Source organism: Selaginella moellendorffii, unplaced genomic scaffold, assembly GCF_000143415.4.
Source record: "Selaginella moellendorffii unplaced genomic scaffold, v1.0 SELMOscaffold_34, whole genome shotgun sequence".
Taxonomy (NCBI): Eukaryota; Viridiplantae; Streptophyta; class Lycopodiopsida; order Selaginellales; family Selaginellaceae; genus Selaginella; species Selaginella moellendorffii.
The window spans coordinates 144,951-166,562 of NW_003314295.1; the positions used below are offsets into that span (position 1 = coordinate 144,951).

Consider the following 21,612-nt stretch of genomic DNA (forward strand, 5'->3'; position numbering starts at 1 on the left):
CCACATGGTAGTGGCCGAAGCGAGAGCCAAACGAGCGTAACACATTTGGACCAAAAGCTCCGACTTGAAAAGTCAAGAGCGGGAGTGGAACTCCCAACGAAGTGCTCGAGGAACGAGCACGAAGCGAGCAAAAGGCGAGGCTCCAAAAAGGGACCCAAAAGGACCAACACATGACACGTGGGAGTGTCCGAGATGGACTCGAGTTGGAGTCCGAAGTGGAGTCCGAGATGGACCCGAGTTGGAGTCCGAAGTGGAGTCCGAGATGGACCCGAGATGGAGTCCGAAGTGGAGTCCGAGGTGGACCCGAGAGGGACCCGAGTTGGAGTCCGAAGTGGAGTCCGAGATGGACCCGAGATGGAGTCTGAGATGGAGTCCGAGATGGAGTCCGAAGTCGAGACCGAGACCAGGACCGAGACCGAGACCGAGACCGAGATCGGGACCGAGACCGAGACCGAGGCCGAGGCCGAGACCGAGCCCGAGCCCGAGTCCGAGTCCGAATCCGAGTTCGAGTCCGAGTCCGAGTCCGAGTCCGAGTCCGAGTCCGGAGCCTGAGAGGGTGAAAGCCCAAAGCGTTCGTCTCCCAGACCCTGGGGGGTTTGGTGAGCTCCAAAAGTATAGTAGGGGGGAGGACTGCAGTGGAGCCAGTTTGGCCAGGAAAGGCCAGTTTGGCCCAGGAAGGCCGGACCCAGTGTTGGGTGATGAGCTGCCCACTGGGGAGTCCAAGACTAGAGTGAACACGAACCGACAAGCGGGGTAGCTTGGTGAAGTGTTCAAGAGCCAGCTCTAGTTCCCCCGGGAGATTGACTGGCCGATGCTCCCAGTCCAAGTGTGGGTGGCACTACCTACTTGGATACCAGGCGTGGCTCAACGGAACCTCGCTCTAAGCCCATGGCTAGAGCACCCAAGGGCAGAAGGTGAGGAGAGTACCCAGGTGGCTCGCGTAAGGCCACGGTGTTCCGAAATGTTATCCCAAAGGCCCAGACTGTGGAAAGGAAGAGGAGCAGTCCTCTGGGGTAGTGACCAAGGACACAGTCGTGTGGTGAGGAAGTCCCAGAGGACCGTGGGACTTAGTGGTCGAGCCTGTGGGTCTCGATCCAGTGGCAGTGTTGGCAAACACGGCCAGGGGCAGAAAGGGACTTAGTGGGAACTGACAGAGGGATATTGAGGAAGGCTATTCCCCTTGTCGGTGGGCATCCTAAGGATGCTAAGGAGTGGATCTGAGATGACCACTCACGGATGGTTTGCCTAGTCTTGGAGAGCCAAGACGGTGATGCAAGTGGTATTGGACTACCAGTGTGGCAAAGGTGATTGGGCATGGCCTTAGTGTAACGGGCTGTTATGTCGGTGGTACCTTTGAGTGTCGGTCATGGGATCGGACACGTGGAGCACTTGGACCAAGTGCAAATGTTAAGTGGCATGGATGCCATTCTCGGGGCTAGCAAGTCCCAAGTCCTGGATTGGACTTATGGAGGTTGTGAATGAGACTCCTCCAAGTGGTCAGAGGTGTGGTTAAGTGACTAAAGTAGAATGGAAAATTTAGTCGCTTACAATTTTGTATCGGAGCTGTTCCTTAGTCCGACTTTTATTGGTGCTCAAGTATATCACCACTAGTGTTGGCATCGGAAGGTCCGAGGAGTGGGCCTATCCTTGAGGAGTAGCAAGTCGGGAAGACATGGCTCTCCATTACAGTTCATGTGTGAACTTGTAGACGAGGTGGTGGATAGAAAAGGGCCAATAATGGAACGACTTTGGGATCTTGGGAATAGTGCAAGGTTTTCCTCATTGAGTTGAGGATGTGATCCGGATGAGCATTTGTCTCAGCAAATTGGCTAAGGTTGTTGTGGTAAAAAACTAAAGTTGGGATCACGGGAAAGATAGAGACTCCAAAACAATAAAGGAGTCACAAGATTATCCTCATATAGTTGAGGTTGGTGCTCATGAATGTGAGACCAGAGGTAATGACCGTGGGAGGTCAAATGCGGAAGAGGACTCAAGTCCTTGAAATGGTAGCCGGGGCTACCTTTAATAAATGCTGGAACAACCCAAGGAGTTGGGGGGTGTACTTAGAGATGAGTGGTATTCTCATCGCATGGACAAGTAGTCCTAAGGGGCAAAAGTTGCCCCCAGAGAACAAAATCAAGTGTCGGAGTAACACTTGTGAAAATAGTCCTTTTGAGTAGGACAGGAATGCAAGAAGTGTATTCCAGTGAGCTAGTGCCTCACAAGTAGGACCTTACGGGTCTGTGGATTAACCAAGTCCAAAACTGCTGGATGACTCAAATAGAGTCAATGGATGGTCCTAAAAGGACTGATGGAAGCATTTGGACTATGGTGTGTTGTACCCCACAAAGGATGGGGGGGGGATCATAGGATCCAAGGATGAGAACAGAGGGTATCTCATCGATGGCAAAATGTGTCATGCTAAAGTTATGGGAAAAGTGTTCCCAGAAGAAAACAACTTTGACATAAAGTTATGTGTGACCTCTATGGTGCAATGCTAACGGATGGTTGGCATGAGAAAGAGCGGTGTTGGTCTTGGCAAAGACTTAGACACGAAGGGGAAATGTCATAGAGGTAGGCTCGTGGAGCCGATGGTGTGGAGACACCAAATGTGCCAAGGTGTGATACCTTGAGGCTATGTTAGTGGGTTCATGAGAACCCCTTGCCAAAAGAATCCCAACGGAAATGGGAATGGCATAGCCTAAGCTGCAGAGCATGCAGTTGGAGTGCGGTGACCCAGATAATGATGGAGGTGTGAAAGCACCAAACAATGAGTTGTAGGACTTGACAACTATGAGGCAACTAAGCAAGAGGTGCAAAATAACTGGTTAAACGGGTAGAAGTTAGCTACCCAAGACTTCTAGCATAGGGAAGTCGGATATACCCTTGCGGGGGATAAGTTGCTTATGTTGCGATATAGTAAGTCAATGTCATAAAAGGAAATACTCATTGTCAAGAAAGCCATCATTGGGACACCCGAACACTCTAGAACACCAGAAGGTGGTGTGTGATGTCGCGAGGGCAATGGATAAAGCCCAAGGGACTAAGTCCCTAGCGAATGATGGATAGAAGGTGCTATCCAAATGTCCAAGGTTGCGGAGACAGGAGAGGACTGTCTACCCAAGTTGGACAAAGCCAAAAATGAAATTTTGGCAAGGCTAGTGATGGGCATGTAAAGGCCCATAAGCAACAATGTAATCCCAGTGTGTGGGATTATAAGGTGAGCATACCCGGATTGAGGAACCACTCCCTGGGCTATTGGGTAGGTTCATCCCTAAGAATACTTGCTAAGGCATGATAGAAAGTGCAAAGCTATCCTCCTGATCTGGAGGAGAATGACCGAAGGAAAGGTGTGAAGCCAAAGGCAAGTAGTATTGGGATGGAACTGAACCATAGAAATCGAAGGGCATAACCAAGGTTGGTTATGCCAGCTGGGAGTGGAGAATCAAGTGGGGGCTCGAGGGTGTTGCCGCTAGCAACCGTGATGCCATGGAGAGTCTAAGTTATGGAATTGTCCATATTAGACTATGTGGCATTTGGAAGGCTTGCAAAAGGGAGGCCTTAGCAAGCTGAGGGACAGAGTTCCTTCAAGGTTCCCAAAGACGATTCTAGGTAGCTTAGTACCTAGAAAGGCCAAGTGTAAATGGTTCATGGAACGCGCGAAATCAGAGTGGCGCAGTAGAAGCGTGGTCTTGAAGCTTGCCATGAGGCAAGGCTATCAAGGTTAGGGAAGTAGTTCCCGAGTGTTCAAAGAGAGGGCTTTGAACGAAAGTCGATGGTCAAGGACTTTCACGCTTATGCAGGAACCATGTTACAGTGGTCGGAGAACTTGCCAAGCGAGATTGGCACGTCGGGGGAACAAATACCCTAGTTGAAGGTGATAACTTCAAAAAGGGTGGGCCATGGGGCCGAGCATGGAGGAGTCCATGCATGATCACAGACATGTCAAGTGAGAGGACTTGGCAGTGTGGAGGAACTAAGTTCCTAAGCTGTGATCTATAGCGTGCTTTAAAAATAGGTTGGTGCACCGGCGTGGGGAGTCACGCCAGGCATCTTGTGTGATGCCGTCCGTAGATGCATATACGGAGGTTGGGTTCGAGTCCCGACCCTCTAGTGCTTGGGTTCGAGTCCCAAATCACTAGGGCGTGGTGATGGTTTGGAATATGAGGACACTCATATTTCGGTGGTCATGGACTCTCAGTGGGGAGACTGGTTTGGGCACACCGCCAAACGAGTGATGCCTCGGAGTCGTGATGCACGGTTAGATTGCTTAGAGTGAAAGCTCGGCATATCTAACTTGAACGCTTTGGTGCAAGTGGCACCAAGGTCGTGGTGAGTGAGATGGGGACACCTAATCTCAGTTGCTATGAACCCTTGGCCGTAAGGGCTAGCTTGGGTGCACCGCCAAGTGTGGGGGATGCCCCCGGGGTTATAGTCAACAACTTGGAGGTCTAGAAGACCAAGTACCTCTTGGCAACTCTGTTAAGGTGCCAAGGTGAGATCACTAGGTGATCTTATGGCCAGATAAGGACAAGGTCCTTGGTTGGCCAAGGAATGAAGTTCCTGGTTCAAAATGTTGAAATTGAACTGTTTAAGATGGTGTGGCTTGGTCGTGATGACCAAGTGGGAAGAGCACCTAAGGGAAATAAACTATGTCCGTCCGATGGCATAGTGAGTCCGAGGAAAGTAGTCTCTATAAAAGACCCATGGGAGGGTCACGAAGTTGGGCCATGGATAGAGCCCATAGCAGAAGATGCTAAAGAGACGTACGAGGGGTGAACATCCTCCGGACTAGGCAAAGAAGAGTCTTTGCTATGGAACCGAAAGGATACCTCAAAAATGGAGGTAGCGATCCGATGTTGCTGGGTGCAACAATCAAGGATAGGAGCAAAGGACTAGTGGCCAAGTTTGGGCCATGGAATTTAATGGAAGGGATTCAAATGGCAAAATTAGCCAAGGAACACTAATGTATTCGGTGCTAACAGCTTGTGGGAAAGGAAGTGGACTTCCAAGGATGGATTCCTAAGTGCTCCAATTTGGCGAAGTAAAAGCTCCAAGTGAGGGAGCGGTAAGGTAGCCAAATGATAGGGCCATGGACAGCCCTAGCACAAAGTATGATAATTGGAACTTAGTGCCCAAGGTGGCACGAAATAGAAGAGAGGATGATGGTGCCCTCAAGTAATGAACTTCCTAGGATGGGGAAGTGGAGTTGCACAATCTATGCAATGCAAGGTGTTGGAGACACCTAGGAAATTGACTTCCAAAAGTCAAAAGAGTAAAAGTTCCAAGGTGCAAACGTTCAATAGATGGAAATTGAGACTACTTGAGAAGGAGTAGTGGGATTGACTTAGAGAAAGGTCTCTAAGAGGTTTAGCGAGAACCACTACATGTGGTCCAATCAATCTCTAAGTTGGGGAGACTACCCTCCTTAGGGGATAGGCAAGGCATGGTGAGCCTTTGGTGTTAAACCATTGAGGAATATGCAAAAGGCATGGTGAGCCTTCAATGTCAAACCATTGACAAGTATGGAGAAGGCATGGTGAGCCTTCAATGTCAAACCATTGACAAATATTGGCTAGGTGCCAAGGATGGAAGTGGTAACACATGCGGGTGTTACTTTATAAAGTGGTTTACCGTTCGATGAGGACATCGAACTTCGTCTATGGGTGGTGGAGTTGTGAGACACAAAATCCCTAGGCCCCAAAGTGGAGCCGGAAGGGCGCCACATGGTAGTGGCCGAAGCGAGAGCCAAACGAGCGTAACACATTTGGACCAAAAGCTCCGACTTGAAAAGTCAAGAGCGGGAGTGGAACTCCCAACGAAGTGCTCGAGGAACGAGCACGAAGCGAGCAAAAGGCGAGGCTCCAAAAAGGGACCCAAAAGGACCAACACATGACACGTGGGAGTGTCCGAGATGGACTCGAGTTGGAGTCCGAAGTGGAGTCCGAGATGGACCCGAGTTGGAGTCCAAGATGGACCCGAGTTGGAGTCCAAGATGGACCCGAGTTGGAGTCCGAAGTGGAGTCCGAGATGGACCCGAGATGGAGTCCGAAGTGGAGTCCGAGGTGGACCCGAGAGGGACCCGAGTTGGAGTCCGAAGTGGAGTCCGAGATGGACCCGAGATGGAGTCCGAGATGGAGTCCGAGATGGAGTCCGAGGTGGACCCGAGATGGACCCGAAATGGAGTCCGAGATGGAGTCCGAGATGGACCCGAGATGGAGTCCGAGATGGAGTCCGAGATGGACCCGAGATGGACCCGAGATGGAGTCCGAGATGGAGTCCGAGATGGAGTCCGAAGTCGAGACCGAGACCGGGACCGAGACCGAGATCGAGACCGAGATCGGGACCGAGACCGAGACCGAGGCCGAGGCCGAGACCGAGCCTGAGGCCGAGACCGAGCCCGAGCCCGAGTCCGAGTCCGAATCCGAGTCCGAGTCCGAGTCCGAGTCTGAGTCCGAGTCCGAGTCCGGAGCCTGAGAGGGTGAAAGCCCAAAGCGTTCGTCTCCCAGACCCTGGGGGGTTTGGTGAGCTCCAAAAGTATAGTAGGGGGGAGGACTGCAGTGGAGCCAGTTTGGCCAGAAAAGGCCAGTTTGGCCCAGGAAGGCCGGACCCAGTGTTAGGTGATGAGCTGCCCACTGGGAAGTCCAAGACTAGAGTGAACACGGACCGACAAGCGGGGTAGCTTGGTGAAGTGTTCAAGAGCCGGCTCTAGTTCCCCCGGGAGATTGACTGGCCGATGCTCCCAGTCCAAGTGTGGGTGGCGCTACCTACTTGGATACCAGGCGTGGCTCAACGGAACCTCGCTCTAAGCCCATGGCTAGAGCACCCAAGGGCAGAAGGCGAGGAGAGTACCCAGGTGGCTCGCGTAAGGCCACGGTGTTCCGAAATGTTGTCCCAAAGGCCCAGACTGTGGAAAGGAAGAGGAGCAGTCCTCTGGGGTAGTGACCAAGGACACAGTCGTGTGGTGAGGAAGTCCTAGAGGACCGTGGGACTTAGTGGTCGGGCCTGTGGGTCTCGATCCAGTGGCAGTGTTGGCAAACACGGCCAGGGGCAGAAAGGGACTTAGTGGGAACTGACAGAGGGATATTGAGGAAGGCTATTCCCCTTGTCGGTGGGCATCCTACGGATGCTAAGGAGTGGGATCTGAGATGACCACTCACGGATGGTTTGCCTAGTCTTGGAGAGCCAAGACGGTGATGCGAGTGGTATTGGACTACCAGTGTGGCAAAGGTGATTGGGCATGGCCTTAGCGTAACGGGATGCTATGTTGGTGGTACCTTTGAGTGTCGGTCATGGGATCAGACACGTGGAGCACTTGGACCAAGTGCAAATGTTAAATGGCATGGATGCCATTCTCGGGGCTAGCAAGTCCCAAGTCCTGGATTGGACTTATGGAGGTTGTGAATGAGACTCCTCCAAGTGGTCAGAGGTGTGGTTAAGTGACTAAAGTAGAATGGAAAATTTAGTCGCTTACACTATCATGGAGCAATATTGAGGGACCAATCTCAATATGCGAGGGTTCTTGTCAAGCCAATGCAAGACAAAGCAAAAGAGAACTAACAAGCCGGGCCGAGTATGCTCAGCTAAATAGACACTTAGGAATTCCTTCCTTATGCTCATCCGGCCAAGTACAAATGCTAAGCCCAGTTTACTAACACTTGAACAAGAGGGACTAATAAAGGGTCTAGCAATACTGACCTCCTGCCATCTTGGCAGTAAGGTAAGAGTGTCCATAAGGACTGGCCGACAGGTAACTTTCGATACCCGAAATCACATTCGCGACACTTACAATATGTTAATATTTATTGTATTCTTTTTTAGAGACTTGTTTATTGATCACTTCATACCCATTCTTTAAGCACTTCTTTGGGAGTTCCACTCCTTCTTATAACTTTTTGTGTTGGAGCTTTTGGTCCAAATGAGTTATATTTATAAACTTTTGTTTCAGCCATTGCCATATGGCCCACTTTTGGCTCTATTTTGGGGCATTAGGATTTGTATCTTACAATTAGTTTGAGCATTTAAAAGTTGCATATAAAGTTTCAATTAATTCATCAAGATTCCATACTTAATTAATACTTATATCATTGCTTTGAGTTTTATTTCAATTATGGACTATCTATCTCTTCTTATATAAGCAGAAATTAATATACCCACTATCATATTTATCTAATATTTAATTTATTTTGGTGAGGCTAATAGAATTTTACACCAAGTAGTATATGAGACAAAGTAGAATATCATTAATAAAACTTATATTTCATCTTTAGTATTCTAGCATATGAGATAGAAATGTCCTTTTCTTGTATGTTCCTTTCAAACTCTCAACTGAATAATATTATAATCTGAGACCATGTTTTTTTAATCTTATTGGAATCAAATGAAAAAATATAATAGGTTATAAAAGTCAAAGTTTGTTGAATTATTCACCCACACCTAAAATCTACACTTTAATATTTTTTTCAAGGTTTCTTGAGATGTCGGTGTGTCTCTCCTGTTTCCAAGTACATTTCCCCTCATGAGTCGTTGTTGTTGTCTACAACCCTCCCAAGAGCTGGCTGCCAACAAAACCATAATCAAGAGAAGATTTCTAGACTACACATGGTTCCACATACATAGTCTGTACTGTGATCAAGTAAAATAATCTTAAAAACAATAGAAATCAAACTCAACCAAACACATCCTTTTCTCTCCCTGTCACGACCCATGAAATCAATCGTGATCACCCCCCTGCAAGCCGTTCTTACACCCAAACCTTTGCATTCAAATTCTCTACATGCGACACTGGAATTCCAGGTCGCCCTTGGATCTCCCCACGATCCAGTGGCTACGATCGCGCCTTCTAACTATTCCTCCTTGATCCTGCCCAAAACTCCATCAACGGCGACCTCGAACGCGTCCGCCCAGTGACGCCCGGACGAAGACGACGCATACACCAGCCCGGGGAGGATCCGCAGTACCGCCCGCTGCATCCTCCCGATCCTCTCGCGAGAAATCCCCTGGAGCACGTCCAAGACATTGGTCCCGTTCTTGACGCTCTGGTGCGGGATGAACACCGAGTACTCCTCCGGATCGCGGGGGAGATACAATTCGTACTGCCAGTACGCGCTCTGATTCCAGAAGAGAACTGGAATGCAGCCGGAGATGAGCGAATCGAAGAGAGACTTGCGCGTGAAGCTGTCGCCGCGCGGCTGGAGGCAAAACACCGAGCTCAAGAACAGCTTGGTGACGCGCAGGGGGTCCGAGGTGCAGCCGGCGGTATCTGCGGTACAGTCAAGGCACCGAGAAATACCGCGCGGCGCCGCGCGGCACTGCCCGAGAAGGACCTGTCTAAAGTCCGAGCGGTAACCCGGCCTGGGCGAGCCCGCGAATGCGACCAGGTGTGGCCTCGGGCTGCCCTGGACGAATTCTACCCACTGGGCGAGATCCTCGTCAGAGCTGGGATGAAAGCTCGTTGGGTATGGGACGCCCAGCTCGGAATCGTCCCAGGGATTGCGCTCGATCACCAGGCGCTTGACGCTTCTCATCTCGATCTGGTGGAAGAGGCTGCTGCCCCACTCGCCCGCGGCGCTGGGCATCCTCCGGAAGTCCCAGCTGATCCGCCCGGCCACCAGGAAGTGATCGGCGCCGCCGCTACGATTGAAATGCGGGTGCTGCCGCTGGAGCCAGTGGAGGAGCTGCTCGCCCAGCGAATCCACATCGCTGGAGCTCTTGCCGCTCGCCCAAAGGTTCCTGGAGATGTCGAGGCCGGCGTAGAAGGGCACGAAGAACGCGGAGGCGCCGTCTGGATCGAGGGTCCGGCATCTGTGATCCAGCATTCGCCGGTGGAAGATGATCTCGCCGCTAAACTGATCGGTGGCGTGCCACGATCTCCTGGCCGGCCAGCGATCGGGATCCCTGAAGAGAAATTGCCATGCCTTGCTCCAGGGCCACCAGGAGGATGAAGAGGATGAAGAGATCTTCCCCAGTGGGGGACCGAGGCCCGAATTGGAGAGCGCAGAGCACATCGATTTCCATGGATTGAGGCTGTCGCAGCTCCGGACGAGCTCCACATTGAATTTCTCTGGGAGATCGTAGACAAACACGAGGCCTTTGGCGCAGTGGAGCGATCGATTCGAGACAATCGGATCGATCTGGCTGCGACGTCCCAGAGCGCACGTCTTGTCGATCCGGAGGGGCCCGATGATTGCGAGGAGGAGGAGCTCGGCGGCCAGGGCCGCCATGGCCAGCGCCACTGTGCTCACCATCGCCTTCTTCGGCATGGAATGGCCAGGCGATTTGGCAGCGTTCGATCGCGGCCGGCGTGGAGGCAGAATGTCCACGAGATGGAGCGGTTTTATTATGGCGCAATCGCAGCCGTCCAGCGCGGCGTACCCGTGCCTGCTGCTGGCGTTTATACATTCGCAGGTTGGGCCTCTTTTCGTTGGGAGAAGATTCGACGATCCAACCGTCGAAATAAACGCTAAAGAGCGCACGAGCTCAGTGACTCAGATTCTCTTTTTTGCTTTTCTACTTGAGGCCTACTTGAGCAGTGCTACCGAAGAAACGAAAAAGTAAAAAGTAAAACGAGAGATCACTCCACCGTCTTGTGTGAACTCGGAAGCGTAAATTCGTGCTACTGAAGAAACGAAAAGTAAAACCAGTGATCACTACATTGTCTTGTGTGAACTTGGCATCGTAAATTTCTTGCCCTGGCCGCTGGAAAGAAAAGGTCCTACCGGGATTCGAACCCAGGTCGCTGGATTCAAAGTCCAGAGTGCTAACCACTACACCATAGAACCAAGTGAATGTGCAGATTTGCTGCCAGGGTTTGTCTTGTACGTTGCCCCATTTCTCGGCCAGCGATGGCGCCGCTGGGGGTTTCGTGTTCTTCGCTTGGAGATCTTGCTTGAGAGGAGCTACATTCCTTCGGAGCAATGTGACTAACCTAGAGGAAGTAAGTTCTCTCTTCCTTGTTTTATTGGCTTTGACGAAGGGCAAACGCCAGGGGGCGCGCCTGTGAATAAGTACGTATGGTTTTGGAACCACGCCAATTGTGCGTGCTAGCTCATCGCTAGGGAGTTTCCAAGAGGTAAAAGCTTCTCTGTAGAAAATAAAAATCACTGTAGAATTTTTCTTCTTCTTTCCAGGTCATGGAGAAAGGCGTTTCGTATGTCCCGTGCATGGATTCGCTTCGCTTGAAAAGCTTTCACTTCGATTTTCACTGCCAGGACGAGGTAAAATTGAATTCCTTTGCATTGGTGGAGTGTTTTTTTTTTTTCTTCTCACTTTATAGTACCAGGATGCTCGTCGAGAGACGCATGCTTGCACGAGCTAGATTGCATGATAATCATCGTAAACTAAGGTAAACTAAGGAAATCTGGTTCTCCAGATCTGGAAGGCCTGGTTATCAAAAGCTGGAATTTTTAATCAGTGATCTCGAGTGAATGGCGGTGCTAGTCGTCGGTGGCTCCGGCTATGTGGGGCTCCATCTTCTCAAGGCTCTGGCGGCCAGATACTCTCCGGAGAACATCGCTTACACGTACAACTCTCATCCTCCACCACTTTCGGAGCAACTGGGCGTTGGATACCGCGTGGATCTCACGACGGGACAAGGGCTCCAAGATCTGGCCCTCTCGGTTCATGTAAGTTCGCTTCTTTGGATCAATCAATCGATCGATATATTGATATCCTTCTCTCGCCCTTTCAGCCGAGAGTCGTTGTAAACTGTGCAGCCATGTCCGTGCCGCGGGACTGCGAAGAGAATCCACAAAAGGCCATGGCGGTCAATGTCCCTCGCGCGCTACTTCGCTATCTAGCGTCTCTACAAACTGGGGCTCCGCCACTGCTCGTTCACTTCTCCACGGATCAAGGTAAAAGGCCTCCAAAGTTTTTCCAAAACTTGTGTGTTCCAAAACTTTTGTGTTCTTGCTCCAGTGTACGAGGGGATCAAGCAGTTTTACGTTGAGACCGACGAGACAAAGCCAGTGAACGTCTACGGCCTGTCCAAGGTGGAGGCCGAGTTTCTGATTCGATCGACTTGGAGGAATTATGCCATCCTCCGGAGCAGTATAATCTACGGGCCGCAGCCAGTCGTCCACGTACAGAAGCCTCTCCCAGTCCAGGTACGTACGACGTACGCGCCTTAGTCTCTCACGCTCTTTCTCTCGTTTCCAGTGGATGGACATGGCCCTCTCTGCGAGAAGGCCGGTGGATTTCTTCCACGACGAGTACCGGTGCCCGATCTTCATCGGAGACGTCGTCAAGGTGGTGGCGCTTCTCATTACCCTGTCCGGTAAGAAAGAAAGCGAGTTTCCTCCAAAAGCTTCCTTCTAATGATCTCCTTGTTGGATTCCAAACTTATCACAGAGCAAAGTGGAGGAGCAATGCAACTAGTGCTCAATCTCGGAGGCCCCGAGAGACTCTCTCGCGCGGAGATGGCTCAAGTCGTGGCTCGAGTGAAAGGCTACCACCCTTCTTTGATCAATCAAGTTCCGGCTAGCTCGGTAAAGGCTTCCATAGAATTTCTTGCTTGATCTTGTCCCTCTTTCTCTTCCAGGTCGATCGAGGAGTGGCCAGCCCCGCGGATATCTCCATGGACGTGGAAAAGCTTCGGTCAACGCTGGGCATTTGCTTGACGCCGTTTGACGAGGGAGTCAGGCAAACGCTCATGTTAGCAGCTTAAACCTTTTTAATAAAGCCCGTGCGCTTATCATTTCCCTTGCCTGCCGTACACGTGGAATCACCTGGCTTTCTTGTCACCGTGGATCGTCGCTAGTGGCCGGCCTGACTAGAGAGCTACTAACTAGGCGATTAAATATCCACGGGCACCGGTAACTTGGACATGATATTTACCACGTGAGAGGTAACTTTACCTTCTCACTGGCTAGCTAGGTAAGACCGGTCATAAACCGGACAATGTGGACGAGAGGTACGGCTCTCCGGGGATTGAGATTTGGATTTCTTGCTTGGCATGTTTTGCCAGCGATTAACTGAACTTATCCCGGGTAAGTAAAATAATCGTTTGGCGCCAGAAAACATTCCGTCAGGTAGAGCATATTCTGATAGTTGCCCATTTGTAGTTTTATCTTAAGGGTGTGTTTTTGTGTTCCTCGATCGATGTTTTTCGATATGATGCCAGCTCTTGCCTCTCTCGATCGCCCCTCCTCGCCACCGCTCTGCAAGGAGGAAGATGTGGCGTCGCAGGCTATGGAGCTGGCGATGATGGCGCAGTGGCCGAGCTTGAGCACAGCCAGCGTCAAGGATTTGGATGGAATTGCTGCTGTTGTTGGGCAAAGGGCGCTCTTTGGAGGAGCTTCTTCTTCTTCCTCTGTGAGTGCTTTGAATGCTGGCAATGGCGATGGATCATCACAGGCATTGAGCTGTGATCGGAGAATGCAGGTCCCGCCGCTGCTCGAGATTGCGCCGCTCGCGATCGCGTCAAGCTCTTCATCGTCTCCTCCACCGGAGAAGAGCTCCAGCGCCCCCGCCGGCGCGAGCTCCTCCTCCATTTCCAGCTCGCCCAGGGCGTTTCGTGGAGTGAGGAAGAGGCCGTGGGGGCGATGGTCCGCGGAGATCCGCGACCGAATTGGGCGATGCCGCCACTGGCTCGGGACGTTCGACACGCCCGAGGACGCCGCCCGCGCCTACGACGCCGCCGCTCGCAAGCTCCGCGGCGCCAAAGCTCGCACCAATTTCTCCGTGCCGAGCTCCTCCATCTTCCCACTCCCGCCACTTCCTCATCGGCCTTCGACACCCTCGCCATCAATCTCATCGCGGGGAGCAGCTCCATCTTCCCCGGCATTGTCATGGCTCGATCTCAAACTCGGGAGCTCCGGGGGATCATCCTCCCCGAAGCAAAGGCCGAGCGGTGGATTACCTCCCACTCCAAGCAAGCTGGAGCTGGATTGAAAAGAACAAAAGCAGGATCCATCTCTACACAAAAGCCTAGAGAGGTTTTTTTCTTTCAGGTCTCTCCAGAAAGTACCACTGAGCTAAAAGACAGGAGAGCTAGATTCGATCAATTTTTACTCTCTGTGCACGAATATATTTTACGAATTTGGGCAGACGTCCTCTCCCTATCAATCTAGTTTCTTTTCTCTCCCTCTCTTTTATAAATTATGAAACCATTTATCATCTATATCTTTAGAGAAAATGGTCGCATTCCAGCCGTCGGATGGTGGTCCAGATGCCAGCCGTCGGATGGTGGTCCGGCATTGCATGCCAGCCGTCGGATGCTAGTCAAAAGAGAATTATGAGGCTAGAAAGGGGTCCAGGATGGAGCTAGTTTATAGCAGCGCCGCATAGTTTACAGGAGCTACTATACTACTAGTTCTTACTCCTCGAGCTCGCAAAAACGCTTACTAAAATGGGAGAGAAATAGTCTCTTGTTCGTACAATAAGTACCAAGTCTGGATTCCAAGTCACTGGTATGGGCTTGATAAGCCGAGGATATGCCTAGAGTGGGCATTTTTTTGAGGACAAGTTTTGCCTCCCAGGATGTAGTGCGGTGATTGATCTCAGATGCGAGCAATAGAAAATGGCAAAACTTGGATCTCAAATACCAATAGTCATGAACCGGATGTGTATTTTTACGCCCAGCTCTTGAGATCCTGCGCTGCCGCTCGTGACTTGGCACAAGCCAGGCGAGTTCATCGTCTCATCCTCGACTCCTCGCACCGCCAGGATCGCTACCTCGCGAACATAGTCGTGGAGATGTATGGAAAGTGTGGCAGCATTGAGGAGGCCAGGCGTGCCTTTGAGAATATCGAAGAGCCTAATACGTTCTCATGGAACATCATGGTGGCAGCGTATGCCCAAAATGGGTATATTGAAGATGCCAAGCGGTTCTTTCATCGGATACCCTTTCCAAATGTCATCTCCTGGAATGCAATGATTACACTGGAAGCTCAGAGTGGGAATCTCGACGAGGCCATCGCTCTCTTTACCACGGCTCCATTCACAGATGTGGTGTCATGGAACGCTATGATCTCCGGCTATGCCCACAACGGGCGTGTAGACGAGGCGGTCGATCTCTTTGATCGAATGCCGATGCGAAACCTAATATCTTGGAATGCGGTGATCACAGCTTGTGCTCACAACGGAAAGCTGGACCAAGCGAGGGTGTTTCTTGAGCAAACACCGGAGAGGGACGCAGTGGCTTTGAACTCAATGATCGTCGGCTATGGGCAATGCAAGGATCTGAAACAAGCCAAGGTTTGTTTTGATATTCTTCCAGATCCAGACATTATTTCGTGGACGAGCCTTGTGACTGCATATGCCCAAGCCGGGCATCTGGAGGAAGCTCGGGCATTGTTTGACTCCGTAAGGTGGCTTCCTAACATTGTTTTGTGGACTGCCATGCTGGATGCGTATTCCAGACATGGCCATCTTGATGAGGCAAGGCGCTTCTTTGACACCATGCCGGAACGCAACGTTGTTTCGTGGACTGCCATGCTTGCAGCGTATGCCGAGCATTGGGAACTGGAGCAAGCCAGAGCGATCTTTAACTCCATGCCGGAATCAAATGCATTCTCGTGGACGATTATGGTGGAGGCTTACGGGAAAAAGGGCCAGCTTCTAGAGGCGAGAATGCTTTTCGATAGAATGCCAAGCAGATCGCTTGTTTCGTGGACCACAATGGTGGCAGCATACGCCCTTAATGGACACTGCTTCGAGGCTCTAGAGGTTTTCGGAGGGATGGTAATGGGGGATTTGTGGCCGGACGATGTTGTTTTCGGAGGAGTTCTCGTGGCTTGCACCCATGCAGGCCTTGTGGAGCAATGCAGGAGCTACTTCGTGTCTATGCTGCTCGACTATGGGATCCGTGCGAGCGTGGAGCACTATGGCTGCTTGATCGATGTGTTTGCAAGGACGGGGCAGCTCAAGAGCGCCGAGGACCTGATCCGAAACATGCCCTTTTGCGAGGACCAGAACCTGTGGAACAGTTTGCTGGGGGCTTGCAAGCTCCAGGAGGACATGAAGCAAGGGATGAGGGTGCTTCCCGAGCTAAACCCCGATGATTCTTCGGCATACGTGTTGGTTTCCAACTTGTGCAAGGCAAGAGCTTAGCGAAAATGGGATTCCCATACACAAAATCGTCAATATTTAGGGTTCTTCCGATCAAGAGCTCTTATGGAGGCCGGGACGATCGTGCAGCTGCCGGAGCTGCTGGAGCCAGGATCGCCCTTTTGCCGCCACATGAAATCGTTGCGCGTCATGGGAACGTAAGGCCCGCGTTGTCTTTCTTTCTTTTCTTCGCATCTCTCGAGGCTGATCGTTGGTTCGTGACAGGCTCGAAAGCTTCGATGTGGAGTCTGGCGTCGCCCACATTCGCCACGAGGGCGCCAGCCTCGCGGTGGACACGACGCTGCTGCGCGACATCCACCTCCGCCCGGGCTCGCTCTACCAGTTCATCGGAGAGCTCTTGCTCCAGGTTTTCTAGCCGAGGTTTTCTAGCCTTCTTTAACGCTCTCGACCGTGATTTCGATCGCCCAGAGCGGGATGATGCTCCGGGCCAGAGTCGCGCGCAATGTGGATGGATTGGACGTCAAGCTCTACGAGAAAGCCTTGCGTCTCCGGAGGATCTTTCAAGAGCAGCGCGCAACGTCTAGTCCTAGATAGATCAAATGAGAGAGAAATGCGTTGACCTAATTAGCGCTCGAAAAAGGTAAGTCCGTGACTTCCACCCTTGTTCCGTGACTCCATCCTCCTTCCGTGACAGTTGAGTTGCTCCTCACAGATCTCAGCATGGCCGCCGCTGGTCCGGGCAGCGACATTCCTCGCGACGATGATCCAGCAGCAGCGCGAGACGATGATCGCAAGAACGGAGACAAACTGTCGGAGGAGGAGCAATCCCCGATCGAGGAGGTCGCGCTCACGGTTCCAACCACGGACGACGCGTCCCTGCCGGTTTACACGTTCCGGATGTGGACGCTGGGCCTCCTCTCGTGCGCGCTGCTCGCATTCATCAACCAGTTCTTCTCCTACCGCACCGAGCCGCTGACGGTGGGTGTCATCTCCGCCCAGATCGCCGCGTTGCCGCTGGGCCGCCTCATGGCGGCGGCGCTCCCCTCCGCCCAGCTCCGCCTCCTCGGCCGCTCCTTCTCGCTCAATCCCGGCCCCTTCAACGTCAAGGAGCACGTCCTCATCACCATCTTCGCCAACGCTGGAGCCGGCGGCGCCTACGCCATTGGCATTGTCAACATTGTCAAGGCCTTCTATGGCCGAGAGCTCAGCTTCGTCGTCGCGCTCCTCATCACTCTCACCACTCAGGCAAGCTCCTCCTTGGATCGAAAGTCTTCTCACAGTCCCAGACTCTAGATCCAGATCTCTTTCTCTTCGTTGTTCTTCGTTCTTTTCCGAGCCTTGGTTGACCTTTGAGTGCTTTGATGCTTTGATCTTCTTAGATCACTGGATATGGCTGGGCCGGGATCTTTCGACGCTACCTGGTGGATCCCGCCGAGATGTGGTGGCCCTCCAATCTGGTCCAAGTCTCCATCTTCAAGTAAGTGCGCCGTCGTGTTCTTTGTTCTCTTGCGGTCGCTGAAACAGTCGATTTTGCTGGCACTAGTACGCTCCACGAGAAGGACAGCCGGCGGAAAGGCGACGTTACCAGGTTGCAGTTCTTCCTTATCACCCTGGCTTGCAGCTTCCTCTACTACTCGCTACCCGGTTACCTCTTCAAGACGCTGACGTCCATCTCGTGGGTGTGCTGGGCCTGGCCGAAGTCGGTCTTGGCACACCAGCTCGGGTCTGGAATGAGCGGCATGGGGATTGGAGCCGTCGGTTTCGACTGGTCGACGGTGGCCTCGTATCTCTCCAGCCCGCTGGCGACTCCGTGGTTTGCCATCGCCAACGTCATGGTCGGGTTCCTCATCGTCATGTATGTCATCACCCCCGCAGCGTACTTTAGCAACGTCTACAGTGCGAAGACGTTCCCGATCTTCTCCAGTCAGCTGTTTGCCGACGATGGATCGCGGTATAACATCTCCCGGGTGGTGAACGAGAGGTTTGAGCTCGACGTCCAGGCGTATAACAGCTACAGCAAGCTCAACCTCAGCACTTTCTTCGTCTTCACTTACGGTGTGGGATTTGCCGCGCTCACCGCGACGGTGTCTCATGTGGTGCTCTTCCATGGGAAGTAAGTTTTCTGGATTGATGGAATGAAACTCACCGGAATTTTTGTCATCTCTTCGCAGGGAGATGTGGAGTCGGGCCGTGGCTGCTTTTCACGCTGAGAAACTCGACGTCCATACGAGATTGATGCGCAAGTACAAGCCGTGTCCGCAGTGGTGGTTTCTGGCGCTGTTGGCGCTCTCCATCTTCGGATCCATCATCACTTGCGTGGTTTTCAAAGACCAAGTTCAGCTGCCGTGGTGGGGAGTCCTCCTGGCCTGCGGCCTTGCGTTCGTCTTCACGCTGCCGATCGGGGTGATCACGGCAACGACAAACCAGGTAAAAGCATGCAAGTTTTCGAGGATTTTCTAACCAGGAAAACGTTCCAGACTCCTGGCCTCAACGTGATCACGGAGTTCATCATCGGCTACATGTACCCCGGACGCCCCGTCGCCAACGTTTGCTTCAAGACTTACGGCTACATAAGCATGCTCCAAGCGATCACCTTCCTGGCGGACTTCAAGCTCGGGCACTACATGAAGATCCCTCCTCGCTCGATGTTCACGGTCCAGGTAACTTTGCTCTCTAGAGAAACGAACGAGGCCATTTAACTTCCACTCTTGCGTTGCTACCAGATCATCGGGACCGTGGTGGCGGCGCTCGTCAACTTAGGCACCGCCTGGTGGCTCCTCACGTCCGTGGACAACATCTGCCACACCGACAAGCTCCCGCAAGGCAGCCCCTGGACGTGCCCGAGCGACCGCGTCTTCTTCAGCGCCTCGGTCATCTGGGGCCTCATCGGTCCCAATCGGATCTTCGGCTCCCTCGGCCACTACCAGGCGATCAACTGGTTCTTCCTGGTCGGGGCGGTGGCGCCGCTGCTCGTCTGGCTGGCCGCCAAGGCCTTCCCTCGCCAGCGCTGGATCCGCTACGTCAACATGCCCATCCTCATCGGCGCCACTGGAAACATGCCGCCGGCGACGTCCGTGAACTACACGAGCTGGTTCGTGGTGGGATTCATCTTCAACTACTTAATCTTCAAGCACCGGAAGCAGTGGTGGACGCGGTATAACTACGTCCTCTCCGCGGCTATGGACGCCGGGCTGGCGTTCATGGGGATCTTCCTCTACTTTGCGACGAGGGAAGATCGAATTGAGCTCGCTTGGTGGGGGCAGGACGTGGATAACTGCCCGCTAGCGTCGTGCCCGGCTGCCAAAGGAGCTCGCAGTAGCGATTGTCCTCTCAGCGCATCGTGAAGGAGACGATGGTTCTTCCAGCTCCCATGGATGGTTCTTCCAGCTCCCATGGATGGCTCTTCCAGCTTCCATCGATGGTTCTTCCAGCCTCCATCGATGGTTCTTTGAGCTTCTTCCAGCTTCTTCCAGCTTCCATTCTTTCATGCCTTGTAAAGATCTTATATACCCCCATTTAATTTCTACCTTCCAAGATTTTTGTTTTAGGGCTTAGATCGCGGAGCCATGGGGATGGTGGAGGCGCTGATCCGGCATCCCGGCGAGCTGCCGGCGCTCTTGCAGATGAAGATCGCAGCTGCGCGCGCTGCTCATGCATTGCCGGAGGATCCACACATGGCCTACTGCTACCGGATCTTGCTGCTCGTCTCCCGGAGCTTCGCGGTTGTCGTCCAGCACCTGAATCAGGAGATTCGCGATGCGGTGAGTGGATTGATGAGAGGGGGAAGCAATGCTTCGCTGAGATCTCCTTGCATTGCTCGAGGCGATTGACTTTATTCCGTTTTTTTCCCCCTTTCTTCCAGGTGTGTATCTTCTATGTGGTGTTACGTGCGCTGGATACTGTTGGTGAGTGATGCTTGGATATTCTGTTTATTTCTGATTTGCGGCGTCCTTTTCTAGAGGATGATATGAGCATTCCCGTGGAAACGAAGACTACTGTGCTGGAGGAATTCTACAAACACTTGGAGGATCCAACTTGGCGATTCGTTTGTAAGTGGAATTTTTATATTGTTGTCAACTCTCACTCTCTTATTGCGTTTAGGTGGAGAAAAGCATTGCAGGGAGCTCATGAAGAACTTCAATCACCTGTCTCTTGCGTTTCTTCAGCTGTCCAAGGAGTAATGGGATTCCTTTTTTTTTTTTCTCTCTCCTCTTCGTTGGTTTTTTTACCAAGATCCACTTGCAGATACCAGTATGTTATCAGCGATATTACGAAAAGGATGGGATATGGGATGGCTGAGTTTATTCGGAAAGAGGTAGTTTCATCTTTCCTCTTGTCTCAAGCTAAGATTTTGTTACGGCAGGTCGTTACAGTATCGGATTATGACAAGTACTGCTATTATGTGGCGGGTTTAGTTGGAGTTGGCTTGTCACATCTTTTCAACTCTTCACGACTTGAAGACCTGGATCAGAGACTTATAGAACCTGATAATGACCAATCATTAGTTCCCGAGTACCCTGCAATTTCAATGGGCCGATTCTTGCAGGTAAACGTGGTTTATTTAGTTGCGAGTCTAACTTTGCTGGCTTGCAGAAAGTCAACATAATAAGAGATTACCTGGAAGACATCAACGAGCTTCCAGCCCCTCGTATGTTTTGGCCCCGTGAAATCTGGGGAAAGTATGCTCCGACTTCTCTCCTTTCGGTATGTACACGGCAATGCATACGGTTCTATAAAGAAGATGGTTGTGGCCTCTGAGCAGGACTTTAGAGACGAGAGCAACGAGAAGGAAGCTGTTGAATGCCTAAACGACATGATTACCGACTGCCTTAGACACGCGCCAGAGTGTCTTTTCTACATGTCCAAGCTTAAAAATCCTTCAGTGTTTCGGTTTTGCGCTGTGCCACAGGTAAATTGCTTTCTGTCTTCCACTTGATAACAGGTCTGAGTTTTTGGCAGGTCATGGCTATAGCTACTGCGGCAGTGTGCTACAATAATCCTCAAGTTTTTAGAGGGGTTGTGAAGATACGGCGTGGTTAGTCTTGCGTGCTGTCTTATCACCAGAAATCGATTTTACTCTTCTGTTTCAGGGACAACCGCGAAAATAATAGTGACAACGAATAACATGGCTGACGTCTGTGGAGCATTTTATGACTTCGCGAGTATTCTGGCGTCAAAGGTTCACTACATAGTTTCTTCTTGCTTGACTAAGTTTAGAATTCGTCATTTACAGATAAATAAGAACGATCCGTCGGCTTTGATCGCTGCCGAACGTGTAGAGAATATATTCAAGGCTTGTCGACAGTATGGCTTGTCATCCAGCAGGTAAATAAAAATCCAGCTCATTTATCTCATTTATCACTTCATTTCACACAGGAAGAATTACACAATTGAAACTGGCGCTATCTCTGCAAAGAGAAGTTTCCTGGTACGTAAGTCGTAGATCTCCTTTTGATGTTTCCTGTCCCCTGATCTCTTGTTTTGTGCATGGCCAGGTTATTCTTGTGTTTGTGTTGGTATTCTTATATGTGCTAGTTTTGCTATTCTTTAAAGTTTAAAACGACTGCCAAAAAAGGTTCTTTTGTGCCTAATTCGGATAAAAAA

The 21,612-nt window shown here is 51.6% G+C and overlaps 7 protein-coding genes and 1 non-coding gene across 11 annotated transcripts; 6 read left to right on the forward strand and 2 right to left on the reverse strand.

The window, feature by feature from the left end:
• Positions 1-8,846: 8,846 nt before the first annotated feature.
• LOC9639079 (xyloglucan galactosyltransferase XLT2) lies at positions 8,847-10,223 on the reverse strand. Its single transcript, XM_002977433.2, has one exon. The coding sequence runs from the start codon at positions 10,221-10,223 to the stop codon at positions 8,847-8,849; it is 1,377 nt and encodes a 458-aa protein (XP_002977479.2).
• A 486-nt stretch (positions 10,224-10,709) lies between these two features.
• On the reverse strand, positions 10,710-10,781 carry TRNAQ-UUG. The gene has a single exon. It is a non-coding gene; the product is annotated as a tRNA-Gln (tRNA).
• Positions 10,782-10,810: 29 nt separating this feature from the next.
• LOC9639394 (dTDP-4-dehydrorhamnose reductase) lies at positions 10,811-12,698 on the forward strand. 3 transcript variants are annotated; one of them, XM_024682568.1, is made up of 10 exons: positions 10,811-10,936; positions 10,988-11,071; positions 11,130-11,216; positions 11,276-11,344; positions 11,414-11,624; positions 11,690-11,852; positions 11,917-12,104; positions 12,157-12,274; positions 12,349-12,485; positions 12,539-12,698. In XM_024682568.1, exons 5-10 carry the CDS (start codon positions 11,427-11,429, stop codon positions 12,662-12,664), a joined length of 930 nt encoding a protein of 309 aa, XP_024538336.1. In that variant the 5' UTR covers positions 10,811-10,936; positions 10,988-11,071; positions 11,130-11,216; positions 11,276-11,344; positions 11,414-11,426; the 3' UTR covers positions 12,665-12,698. The 3 variants fall into 3 exon arrangements, with proteins under 3 accessions (XP_024538336.1, XP_002977315.1, XP_024538337.1); XM_002977269.2 differs by having other exon boundaries at positions 11,282-11,344; XM_024682569.1 differs by lacking the exon at positions 11,276-11,344 and having other exon boundaries at positions 11,372-11,624.
• Positions 12,699-13,106: 408 nt separating this feature from the next.
• Positions 13,107-14,115, forward strand: LOC9639080 (ethylene-responsive transcription factor FZP). Its single transcript, XM_024682360.1, has 2 exons — positions 13,107-13,311; positions 13,381-14,115. Exons 1-2 carry the CDS (start codon positions 13,111-13,113, stop codon positions 13,888-13,890), a joined length of 711 nt encoding a protein of 236 aa, XP_024538128.1. The 5' UTR covers positions 13,107-13,110; the 3' UTR covers positions 13,891-14,115.
• A 387-nt stretch (positions 14,116-14,502) lies between these two features.
• LOC112348896 (pentatricopeptide repeat-containing protein At4g02750-like) lies at positions 14,503-16,050 on the forward strand. The gene has a single exon (XM_024682248.1). The coding sequence runs from the start codon at positions 14,503-14,505 to the stop codon at positions 16,048-16,050; it is 1,548 nt and encodes a 515-aa protein (XP_024538016.1).
• Positions 16,051-16,097: 47 nt separating this feature from the next.
• Positions 16,098-16,680, forward strand: LOC112348939. Its single transcript, XM_024682361.1, has 3 exons — positions 16,098-16,205; positions 16,273-16,414; positions 16,477-16,680. The coding sequence occupies exons 1-3, from the start codon at positions 16,114-16,116 to the stop codon at positions 16,600-16,602; spliced, it is 360 nt and encodes a 119-aa protein (XP_024538129.1). The 5' UTR covers positions 16,098-16,113; the 3' UTR covers positions 16,603-16,680.
• LOC9639081 (oligopeptide transporter 7) lies at positions 16,432-19,542 on the forward strand. 2 transcript variants are annotated; one of them, XM_024682352.1, is made up of 7 exons: positions 16,432-16,648; positions 16,703-17,253; positions 17,388-17,485; positions 17,552-18,121; positions 18,180-18,435; positions 18,486-18,668; positions 18,732-19,542. In XM_024682352.1, the coding sequence occupies exons 2-7, from the start codon at positions 16,729-16,731 to the stop codon at positions 19,350-19,352; spliced, it is 2,253 nt and encodes a 750-aa protein (XP_024538120.1). In that variant the 5' UTR covers positions 16,432-16,648; positions 16,703-16,728; the 3' UTR covers positions 19,353-19,542. The 2 variants fall into 2 exon arrangements, with proteins under 2 accessions (XP_024538120.1, XP_024538119.1); XM_024682351.1 differs by having other exon boundaries at positions 16,578-16,648; positions 16,721-17,253.
• Positions 19,538-21,612, forward strand: LOC112348936 (squalene synthase 1-like). Its single transcript, XM_024682355.1, has 13 exons — positions 19,538-19,769; positions 19,871-19,913; positions 19,968-20,057; positions 20,110-20,185; positions 20,254-20,323; positions 20,372-20,554; positions 20,602-20,712; positions 20,771-20,917; positions 20,968-21,043; positions 21,099-21,187; positions 21,242-21,333; positions 21,385-21,436; positions 21,504-21,612. The coding sequence occupies exons 1-13, from the start codon at positions 19,575-19,577 to the stop codon at positions 21,564-21,566; spliced, it is 1,287 nt and encodes a 428-aa protein (XP_024538123.1). The 5' UTR covers positions 19,538-19,574; the 3' UTR covers positions 21,567-21,612.